This window comes from Cherax quadricarinatus, chromosome 22 (assembly GCF_038502225.1).
Source record: "Cherax quadricarinatus isolate ZL_2023a chromosome 22, ASM3850222v1, whole genome shotgun sequence".
NCBI lineage: Eukaryota > Metazoa > Arthropoda > Malacostraca > Decapoda > Parastacidae > Cherax > Cherax quadricarinatus.
The window spans coordinates 17,290,116-17,302,218 of NC_091313.1; the positions used below are offsets into that span (position 1 = coordinate 17,290,116).

Below are 12,103 nucleotides of genomic sequence, written 5' to 3' on the forward strand. Positions count from 1 at the left end.
TCCCTGAAGCAGAATCCTGGTTCACTTATCCCTGAAGCAGAACCCTGGTTCACTTATCCCTGAAGCAGAACCCTGGTTCACTTATCCCTGAAGCAGAACCCTGGTTCACTTATCCCTGAAGCAGAACCCTGGTTCACTTATCCCTGAAGCAGAACCCTGGTTCACTTATCGAATAAATACTTGGAATATTTCCCACTTCGTCTGAATTACCGTGACTTGAATCTTTGGCTTGAGATGAATTATAGATATGATTTGTGGAATGCTGATAAATTACTTCTAATAGATTCTACCTGATTTGTGATTATGATATCTGTAATATAATAACTTCGTCAAAGCGGTAGCATACAGAAACTGTGTATTTTTCAAATTGTGAATAAACAAATCGCTTTACTTCTCTAAAGCAAAAATGAGCAATCATGTAAATAATATCTCGTTCGTTTTATTAGTTGGAAATTGTTTTCCATCTCTATTACAATATTCAGATTATATTTATTTACTGCACCAGTGATGGTTCTATTAATTATCTTCATGCGATCGAACCTTAACTAACTAATATTGCTTCTATAGTTAGTGGACTTTATTTGCATTTTATTTAACATTGTTGTAGTAGGAACGATAGCAACTGCATTTATTAATTCTAAATAGAAGCAATGATAATAATAACCACGTATTTATTTTCAGAAGTAATAATGTACAAGATTACGATTATTAATAAGCGCCTCTGTCAATAAAAATGCTCGACCATAGAAGTCAAGTTCCTCGAGATTAATTGATATTTTAGCGGTGAAATGTGAAAACTATGAAGAATTTCAGGTAAACATTCAAGGATGTAGCTTGAGCATTTGAGGCTGTTTCTGGAAGATTGTGTCGCTACACACGCACTCATCACTGTAAATAATGAGACCTTTCCTTGTTCTGAGAACAGGAAAGAGCCTGGAAGGCTAGCCTTATCGTGCTCCTTATCACCCTTTTCCTAATCTCTCTCTCTCTCTTTTATTTCTCTCTTATTCTTTCTTCACTCTCCCTTCCTATTCGTTTTTGTTTCATTCTTGCATTTTGCCTTCATTTTCCTTTACATTATTTTATTTTGTGATTTTCCTTCATTGATGAATGCTTGTCCGTTGTAGGCTTTTTTTCTTTCATTTTCTCTCCTTTTTCAGTTCTTTCTCGTGTACGTTTCTTATTCTCCCCGTCTCTCGCCTTTAACCCCTAATTTCTTCTTCAATTTTTTTCCATATTCCCTTTTTTTTTTATCTCTCGTTTTGCTTTTGCTGCTGCTGCACCTCCTGATCCTCCGTCCCTACTTCTCTCGCCGTCTCCAGCTCCTCCTACCTCCTAATTAATCTCCTAAACTTTCCACAGACTGTCGCAGTTCCCTCTTAACAAACAAAAAGTAATATCCGAACTGAAATGAACCTCAACACACAGGAACACAAGGACTATTTTACCTCTCTCCTAATTACGTGAGAGGAGCAGAGTCTGAGGTCAGTTCGTCTGCTCAATCAGACATCGTAGCTATGTAAACATGGTCCCATTGTTGTTGATTGCAAGATTACGTTTGCATTCCGCGACTTAAGTCAACATGTTTTGCAATTGCACCAGCCGTGTAATATTTGCAAGGCAATAACAATTAAGGTGTTAATTCTCTTTCTCGATTATTTTCTGTTGTTGCTTGTATTTTATTCGTAATTATTTTGTCTTGTTTTATGTCGTTATGGAGGGAGACCAACCGGATTTTTTCTCTTTTTTTTATTATTATTGTTAGTGGACATCAGAGCTCCTGTACACAAGAATGTATAAACACACATAGAATAAGCACGAAAACAAAAGCGCGCACAACACACACATACACACACCTAGTAGTGACCAGTGTAGAGGCGGGACCAGGACCTGTGAATCGACCCCTGCAACAACAACTAGGTGAGTACACACAACACTCATACATTCCCTTTGAATAACCACAGCTAGACAGTACGTTTGGTCATCAGGTAACTTCAGGTTCCTCAAATTATTCTTCACTACACTGTATATGACGTATGTTATTTATTTTTCAGTACACAGCACCAGGAAAGAGGATTCACATGCACAGGAAATAGAAGATCTTTAAATTTCAGTAATCTTCCATTAATTTTCTTTATTTTCTTCCTTTTCCTATTCTCCCTCTCCACTTCTTTTCTTCATTCTCCTTTCACCACTTATTTCTCTTTCTCTGTTGTTTCAAATGCTATCACTGTTATTGCTGCAACCTTGACCGCTTCAGTTGAGAAGTTCGTGTTAATGTGTGTGTGTAAGGGAATTCTCTCCTGTGATGCTTCGTTGTTTAAAGATTTACAGTATGTTAAAAGATAGAGGCCACTTAACTGTGAGCGAGTAGTACCTTGCTTCAAATTTTAACTGAAAGTTACCTAGATCACTTACTAAGTTGAGGAAGTGTTACACCCCGTGTTTCCCCTTCCTCCCCTGACTTGACCCACAATCAATAACTTGACCTGTGCCATCTCTTTACCCAGTTCTGATCTATACTATATTACACTGCCCTGCCTCTGTGTGTTCTTCTTATGCTTCTCTACGTTAAACCACATTACCTCCCTCTTGACTGTGCATTTCATGCCCACTTATAATATCTTACGATTTTATATTATCAACCCTGCCGTGACTAATCGTAGTCTACTGTAGCAGTTAATAAAACGACTCTCCTAACCGGTAATGATCTGACTGTCCTAATCTGTATGATCTGTTTCTCCTTGCCCGTAATGAGCTAACTCCACTACCCTCACAGAGCACGTGCTGTACCCCAGCAGCCGGAAGACTGTTATCAAACAAGTGTCAGTGGTAGGCGGGGAGCCTATCACCCCTGACACAGCCATTGTAAGTTTCTCTTCACGTTTTCCACTACTGCTGCTGATGTTGCTCCTAATGCTGTTTTCCTCCGATTTTATATATGCTGCCTCTATTGCTTCTTCTTCTGTTCTTGGCATTATGCTGCAGTTATTGCTGTTTCCGCTGCTGTTGTTTTCCTCTTATTTTGTATATGCTGCTGCTATTGCTTCTGCTTCTGTTCTTGGCATTATGCTGCTGTTCTTCCTGTTACTGTTACTGCTGCTCCTGTTGCCGCATCTTCCACTTGCTGATTCTTTTGTAGATTTCATCCTGCTGCTTCTGTTGTATTTATTACTATTCTTGATTATTTTCATTTCTCTTACTTATACTGAGGTCCTTGTTACTATCACTGCTGTCTCTTAAGCTTCCTGCTTCATCACTTCTACTTCAACTCACCGACTACTCTAACTTTTGTCTAGGGGGCGTCAACCCCTATGATAGTCCTCAGTGTTGTCTGGGGGACGGCCACCCCAGTGATAGTCGTCAGTGCTGTCTAGGGGCGGCCACCCCAGTGATAGTCTTCAGTGTTGTCTGGGGGCGGCCACCCCAGTGATAGTCTTCAGTGTTGTCTGGGGGGCAGCCACCCCAGTGATAGTCTTCAGTGTTGTTTAGGTGGCGGCCACCCCAGCGATAGTCCTCAGTGCTGTCTAGGGGGAGGCCACCCCAGTGATAATCATCAGCGTTGTCCGGGGGGGCCACCCCAGTGATTGTCTTCAGTGTAGTCTGGGGACGGCCAGCCCTTACACCTTTCCTTGCCTAACTTCTATAGTTGACTGCTTAGAATCTGTTCAGGAGGTGTTTGTTGTAGGTGGTGTTTCCTGCAGGTGGTGTTTGGTACAGATGGTGTTTGGTGCAGGTGGTGTTTGTTGCAGGTGGTGTTTGGTGCAGTTGGTGTTTGTTGCAGGTGGTGTTTGTTGCAGGTGGTGTTTTGTGCAGATGGCGTTTAGTGCAGGTGGTGTTTGTTGCAGGTGGTGTTAGGTGCAGGTGGTGTTTGGTGCAGGTGGTGTTTGGTGCAGGTGGTGTTTGGTGCAGGTGGTGTTTGGTGCAGGTGGTGTTTGGTGCAGGTGGTGTTTGGTGCAGGTGGTGTTTGGTGCAGGTGGTGTTTGGTGCAGGTGGTGTTTGGTGCAGGCGGTGTTTGGTGCAGGTGGTGTTTGGTGCAGGTGGTGTTTGGTGCAGGTGGTATTTGGTGCAGGTGGTGTTTGGAGCAGGTGGTATTTGGTGCAGATGGTGTTTGGTGCAGGTGGTGTTTGGTGCAGGTGGTGTTTGGCGCAGGTGGTGTTTGGTGCAGGTGGTGTTTGGTGCAGGTGGTGTTTGGTGCAGGTGGTATTTGGTGCAGGTGGTGTTTGGTGCAGGTGGTGTTTGGTGCAGGTGGTGTTTGGCGCAGGTGGTGTTTGGTGCAGGTGGTGTTTGGTGCAGGTGGTGTTTGTTGATGGTATTTGATGTAATTGCCCTGTAGCTGTAGATGTAATCTAGTTGTTGATGGATGGTTATTGGTTGTAGTCGCACTCTAAATGTTGCAGGTGCATTCTGAGTGTTGTAAATATATTTGTAAATTGATGTAGGCGCATTCTAGTTATTGTAGATGTGCTTAACTGATGCATATGTATTCCTGAGTAGGTTATGGTAAGAGATGCTTACATGATGGTAGACACATACGAATACAGTTTTTCTGAACCTTTACTGACGACGTTTCGCCCACACAGTAGAGTTCGTAATAAACTGACGAATTTACTGTAGGAGTTGAAAGCTTGTAAAGTAGCGAACAGACAGCATGTCAAGACACGTCAATTTCTTAACGTTTTAGAATATATCTGGTTCTTGTTCTGCGGTTTCAGTGTGCTCTGTCTTTTGTAGTAGGGCCTCCGTGTAGAGGTAGGTATTAGTGTGTGTAGTGAGTGCTTTATTTATCGTTTAAATGTAGTTGAAGCGTTTCCGATGCCTCTAGCTGCGGTTCATTAACTATATGCACCTCCCTTGTGTAGTTGCATCTCATGCACTGTAGGTGAAGCAATGTTCTATTGAGCAATTTCAGTAACTATGAACGTCTGGAAACCGTAGGAACTTAGTCATACGAATCCTTTCCAACAGGAACTGCGGACAAAGATTTTCGGGTCTGCTGACTTGATAACTTTCTCGCTGAATGAGTGGCTGGGTCAGCCATTTTCCTTTCACGACGCGGAAACCGCCCTAGCCTACGGCCTCAAGGCTCCCAACTCCAGCACCAAGGGCCTAATAATCTGCATCCAGGCATACGTGCTCAAACACCTTCTCTTCAGCTCTTACAAAGCAGGAGCGGTGGGAGACGTTCTCAGGTGAGTCCTTGAAACTCCTCTTCTACTCACTCAAAATAAGAAAATTGCTAAACGTCCACAAGTAACCTAGTATTCACCTTTCACACTCCAGGAAAGTGGAGGGTGCTACCAGGTAGGTTGATGAAACATCTCTTCAACTCTCACCGACCATAAGCAGAGGAAAAAATCCCTAGACGAATGGCTAAAAAGTATTTCAGTTCTCACAAACCATGAGATGTAGAAAACCCCTAAATAAATTGTTCGATTGAATACTAAAGTAAGATTTGTGCATACGTCTGTAGCTTGCCTTGTCAGGGTGAGGTCAGGTTTTGCTTGTACAGGAAACTCCCACAGGCCAATATAACCGAGTCTGTGACGCATCTTCAAATTCAAGAATAATGTTCTTCACGTTCCTGCCTCTGTCATGTCTCTCTTCTTAAATATTAAAGCTCATCACATCACAGATTTCTTTGACTCATAAATCTCATTATTCTCTACATTACATAAATCACACAGACTGAATTCTGTACCTCTATGTAAGATATACCTCTGAAGAATCCTTTAAAACTGTTGATCACGAATGATTATACTGTTGTTTATTTGATAGTCCGGGTTTACCACCTCTTCGCCACACCATAGGTAGCACGGGGAAGATGTACAGGAACTATTGTTTGGGGTAAACAAATGCCAGTAATTTATGTTTTTAGTGTAATTTTGTAGCGGGAACATATCTCCTGCCCCCTTGATACTGTTTTGCTCATTTACAAACAGATAACCGATAACACCTTAGGGGGAAAATTTGTAGCGTAGTTATGATGAGAATTCTTAACTAGGACGCAGAAAAAAAAGCTTAGTGGGAAACCATTGTTTTGAAGAGTAAATTATGACAGATGACGTAAAACAAAGACTATAATTATGATTTATATTATGTAAAGAGTTTTGATCTCAGAATGCCAAACTATAATAATAATAATAATAATAATAATAATAATAATAATAATAATAATAATAATAATAATAATAATAATAATAATAATAATAATAATAATTATATGCTTTAAATCCGTGTGGGTTATGCAGCACTCCAAATTACAATAGATTAAATTAGAGAGAAGGTTAATAGATTGATTAGTTTATTGGTTTGCTGAATAAAAAAAATTGTTCATTCAGTAATTAAAATTAGTGCAATATTACATGATGTACAGAATTACGAGAACATCAAACATGGTTATACAGGAAATCCTAATGTAATACATACTGAAGAGGCCTTGTCTTATGCAGGCTTTTGCGGACGACAAGGAAGGCACAGATCGATTCACTGGTGGGAGCCCTCAGTGACATCCTGTGGAAGGCCGGGGAACGGAAACATGCAGTTCTCTGCCTCACTCAAGAAGAAATCTTCGTCAGTAACCACCCATCGTTTATGGAGGACGGGTGTACTGAGAAGGTGCGACTTGTACCACTTAGACAATCCAATCATGTATAATTTCAACGCTATTTGCTCTTGTTGATCTATATTCCGGTTCTTTATTTAATTCGCATAACCCAGTCGTTTCATACTGAAATTTATATCTGGTCCTATCTCAAGCACTCTTCGCTAACATGGTATACAAATGTAAACAGTGATTATAATTATTCTTGCTTTATTCTTTTTCTGATATATAAAAACAGTATTTTCTTTCAGATAGTAACCTTCGACTTCGATAAATATGAAGAACTGAAGTTTAATATTAGAAAATATCTTTACGAGGTAAGAATGTAGCTAAACCAAGTAACTTAGTTGGTGAATTTCATACTGAAATTGGTGAATTAATACAGTGATAATAATTAAATGGTACGGTGCATGCGCTGTAGTATCCAAACATTACAACACTGTGGATGAGAATACATTACAACACACTGTGGATGAGAACACAGTACAACGCTGTGACTGACAATACAATACAACACTGCGGATTAAAATACATTAGAACACTGGATGAGAATACATTACAACACACTGTAGATGAGAACACAATACAACGCTGTGGATGAGAACACAATTCAACACTGTGGATGAGAATGCATTACAACACACTGTGGAAGGAGTGTAACGACAAGTGTAGTAGTAGCAACAGCAACATACACAGCAAGAGGCATTCTCGAGCTTCCCCAGCGCTCGGGCTTCATGCCCGAAGCTGGGGTGTGGCTCTAAAAGGATCTTGTAGTGCTTGCTGCCTTTGCACCTCCTCACATCGTCTGCTGCTCTGCAGCTGCCACACCCTTCGAGCCCAGTGTGGGCGGGATTTGTGGCAGCCCAAGGTGCCTAGCTTCTCCCTTCTAGCCCCATGGGGGCTGGGAATGGAGCTAGGCCTGGGGACAGCTGGTCCCAGAAGATGAGGAGGTACTTGTACCGCCTCCCATGGCAGACTTTGGTCTGAGACACTCCCTCGACAGGGAGCCAAGGCCGGGCCACCTCTTGGAAAAGGCCCGGGCCGGGCGATTATACCGGCGACGACTAGACAATGATCCAGGACAGACCGAAACGTAATTTTATCTCGTGACCAATTTGTGGGTTGTGATTTTTTCCAGTTACGGAATTGTGACTTTCATTCTTCATGTTAAAACATCTTCCTCACTGCAAGCATTGAGGGAAAAAATAACATAGTGGAAGTTTTTACTGGAGTATATTTGGTACCTGTATGGTGGTTTTTGTATACTCGCGCGCTCTAGTTTGTACTCAATTAGTAGGGTTTAATCAAAGTGATTTCTCCACAGTTGGTGAACGAGAACGGCAATGGGTTGATACTCTTCCTCTACAGCCTCATTCTCTCTCGCACCTTCCACAGGTAAGATCACAGTCAAAGGTTAATAGATGACAACCTCTTCACATGAAATGTCGACTTTCTTCGTTGTAGTCGTGCTCCTAAAGAAGTTCTATAGAATTGAGATCCGTAATCTGTGGAATACAACAACTTTGATTACATTATGGCCAAATCCAACCGTATATGAAATCTTATCATTGTCTCTACGTCCACAGCAGGACTATGGGCGCTTAGCTTCGGCTAAGAGTCCATACATATCTTGGGTCTAGCTCAGTGGTAAAGTACTGTGTACTGTGATACAGAGTTAGCAGGTTCGAGTCCTGCTGTGGACGTAGAGACAGTGTTATAAATTTTTAGACCATATACATATGTAAGCTTCTCGAGTATATACTCTATCACCTTTCAATGTGTATTATATATATATATATATATATATATATATATATATATATATATATATATATATATATAATACACATTGAAAGGTGATAGAGTATATACTCGAGAAGCTTACATATGTATATGGTCTAAAAATTTATTTCACTCCTTATTATAATGATTAAGGTATTGTTTTCTCCGTAGTGTACAAGTGAAAGAAGAGGTATAATTACCACCTCCCATCTAAATACCTTAAACTAACAAACACTGAGGGAGTGTGCATATATGTGTATGTTATTTCAGGTATAGAAGTACTCTGGGTGTTATCAGTGAGGTAATTTGCAGTCTTCATGGCCAACTTGTAATCGAAAGTCAAGCTCTATGGAACTAATCTGACATTCTAGGTTAAATGAGGACATGAATGGAGATGAACAGAGCTTGATCCAGGGCAACGGGGCGATGCATCCGAGCCTGGTTACTTTGCTCATCATGGGTCGACTTACACACCACCTCCACAATGGCATCATTTACGAAGGCACAGAAGACACAATGGTCAGCATGTCCATCCTAAGAAACCACTTTGTATCATAGCTATAAAAAATCTTTTCTGCATAACTCTCGATGATTGAAAATAATAACACATTCACCATTAAAGAGTAAATGTAACATTACTGTAGCTTGATTAATTTACAACTAACCCACAAATTTAAAGAGAACTGGACAACTCTAGACCATTATCGTATCTATAATGGTCCAATAAAGACTGAAACGTCGTTTTCGCTTTCAGTTTGTGGATTAGTTGTAAGTGATTTATTTTCTAAATATTAAATTGCATTTTATTTTAGGCCAGGCCCAAGACAGGGATTCTGGCCAGGGGAGAACTGGGTTTGTTGGTGTATAATCAGCAAGAAGGGGACAGGCAGGCGGTGGTTGGGTCGAGACTCAAGACGCCAACATTTCCCATCTGGGTCACGTGCTGCAACGACGCCTATGGCATTCTCTTCAACCCCAACAGGGACCTTCTTAGGGACTACCACGCTGAAAACAGGCATGTAAAGATCTTAGAGAAAGAAGCAGCACGTCATGTCAGTTTCAACAATGGCTTCGGCTTTTTAGTTTTAATCGTTTTTTATAATTACTGGAGCACCTGTAGGGACCTCGGTGGAAATTTTAGGGGATTCTTTTATAATATCACCATTTTTTTTTTCGTTTGTATGTTTGTTTTTAACTAATGGTAGCTATCTTAACCTTCTAATTTTATTGTTTTGCCAAGTGTTAGTTTTTGTGAATAATTTTCACTTTTGGGATTAGTTTTAGATTACGAGTTTGTAAGCATACAAAAAAAATGTGCATTCAGTACTGAATCATATTTTATTTCCAGTGCTTTGAAAGTTAATAAAAAAAATCATTCTTTCCAATATCATACATCGACACCATGCCTAACCCTTCTAGGGTAGGGTAGGTGCCTGAGTCCGAGCCTTTAGCTCATAAGACTGTCATTCCCATTTGCCCCCTTGGGGCGGGGATGGCAGACCAGAGAGGCCTAGCTTGTGGCTAGGCCTGGGGACAGTTGGTCCCAAAGATGAGGAGGTACTTGTGCCTCCTCCCATGGGAGACTTAGGTCTCAGACACTCCCTAAAGAGGGAGCCAAGGCCGGGCCACCACTTGGAAAGGCCCGGGCCGGGAGAATACCGGCTAATCTTTAACTAACTAACTAATCAATATCATAAATTATCCTGGCGTGTAAACCTACTGTATCAGTCTCTAAACATCCGAAAAAAAGTATTTTGAAATGCTGAAAACTTAATGATTTCATAAAGTCAGAAACTGAAATGCTAGACAAATTGTTGTTCTGCTAGTTGGAGGTAAAATAAAGTTTTCTCTCATGAATAGGTTCGACCTTTATTATTACTCCAACAACTCCAGCCAAATATCTCCTACCATCTTGTCCATCGACGCCCGGGTCCGGTCCAGCAGGGAAGACCATCTCACCCCGCCCCTCGAGAGGCTCATCCACACCAAGTAGGTGTCTCGGTACATACCTTGTCTGTTATTGGTAATTTCAGTCTAGCTATTCAATTCCATATTAAGTAAGTAGATATGTTTTAATTGCTGTGCAAACCAAGCTGGTTCCATAACAAATTTTCCCCAAGTCAAGAACGTTCATTCTCTCTCACTCGTCAATTAAAACAATATTATGTCTTGACGTCGCACATAACGTTGGATACATTTATTAAAAAGTTTGGTTTCTTTAGCTACCAAGAAAAATAATGAAAATATATTTTTAAAAGAAAAAACTCAAGACGATGTATAATGAAACTCTGTATGCATTGTCTTCCAGGTGGCAGGAGGCACAGATCAATTGGAACGGGACGGTGCCTTACTTGTAGTGTCCCTGGATGCTGCAGGGTGGTAGTGAGCTGGGACCCTCTTGCTTTCAGTCTACAGTTCTTCATGGCTGTCTTCTACTGCATCTTTACATTTTTCCTCTGTTAATGCATTTTGTGGCAAGATGCGACCTGTGTTATTCACTGCGTTACCACCGCTTATCTGCTTACTTACATCCGTTGCGTTTGCCTCAAAGTTCGCCACTTACAGTTCTTCCACGCCTCACCTACCCATGCGATATTTTGTCATACTGCTGTACTACGTTTCACTTCATTCCTGTTTTGCCCCTAGTGCTAGTATGACTTCAGTGGTGTCAAAGTCTGCGTTAACGACTTGGTCGTAGTTACCAATTTCAAAACACTAAGACCTAATACCTCTAAATCTGTAATATTATTTCACTATACCTATTCTATATTTTCGATGGTGACCCCTAGTGTTGAAGTTCCTTAATCTCTTGAAAAGTTAACTGATGGTAGACATATCCGATTAGATTTACCGAGACATGCAAAATGCTTTCTCCTGGAGTAGAAAGCTCTCTTTTGGTACATGCAAGGAATTATCTTGGTGCTATTGTAGAGGTTCTACATAAAGGAATACAATTAGTACCACTAAGTAGCATCTGATCCTGTCCCTACGAGCTACCACTCGTCTGTATCTGATCTCCAACACTGTGACAACACTCACTGTTTTGAAATTTAAACTAATACAGACGTACGAGATCATAACTGTTCTCCTGAGTGTTGTAATAGTATAGCTTCTCGTCTTTACTGGCCAGAGCTATATCGAAATAAATATTATATAAATATAATATATATATATATATATATATATATATATATATATATATATATATATATATATATATATATATATATATATATACATATATATATATATATATATATATATATGTCGTGCCGAATATGTAAAACTGGTCAATTAGCAAGAACTCATTTAAAATTAAGTCCTTTCTAAAATTTCCTCTTATACGTTTAAAGATATATTTTTTCATTAATGTTAATGTAATAAATTTTAGTTTTGCACCAAAAGAATCTTAGAAAACTGACCTAACCTTATTATAACAAGAACAATTTATTTAAGCCTAACCCAACTAATTATATTTCAGATTTCTGTACAGTAATTTAATACTAAACAAACACAGTGAAATATATTTTTTTCGTTAGTTTCAGAATGATTTTGGCGAAATTATTGCATACACAAATTTTCGCTTGTCCTATATGGCAAGATGAGCGTTGCCATTTAAGCCAAGTTCGCAAGTTCTGCTTATTCGGCACGACATATACATATACATATATATATATATATATATATATATATATATATATATATATATATATATAT

At 39.9% G+C, this 12,103-nt stretch overlaps 1 protein-coding gene across 2 annotated transcripts in view; it reads left to right on the top strand.

Annotated features, from left to right (window-relative positions):
• LOC128689667 (inactive ubiquitin carboxyl-terminal hydrolase MINDY-4B-like) overlaps nucleotides 1-11,525 on the top strand; it is a 56,408-nt gene extending 44,883 nt beyond the window's left edge. The window contains exons 4-11 of one of the 2 annotated variants that reach the window (XM_053778026.2): nucleotides 2,780-2,868; nucleotides 4,969-5,192; nucleotides 6,453-6,618; nucleotides 6,856-6,921; nucleotides 7,929-7,999; nucleotides 8,758-8,905; nucleotides 9,199-10,375; nucleotides 10,695-11,525. In XM_053778026.2, coding sequence (XP_053634001.1) covers nucleotides 2,780-2,868; nucleotides 4,969-5,192; nucleotides 6,453-6,618; nucleotides 6,856-6,921; nucleotides 7,929-7,999; nucleotides 8,758-8,905; nucleotides 9,199-9,585 — 1,151 coding nt within the window. In that variant the 3' untranslated portion in view covers nucleotides 9,586-10,375; nucleotides 10,695-11,525. Of the gene's footprint in view, nucleotides 1-2,779; nucleotides 2,869-4,968; nucleotides 5,193-6,452; nucleotides 6,619-6,855; nucleotides 6,922-7,928; nucleotides 8,000-8,757; nucleotides 10,376-10,694 lie in introns of those variants that run through there. The other variant, XM_070087496.1, reaches the window with a different exon arrangement.
• The last annotated feature ends 578 nt before the right edge of the window (nucleotides 11,526-12,103 follow it).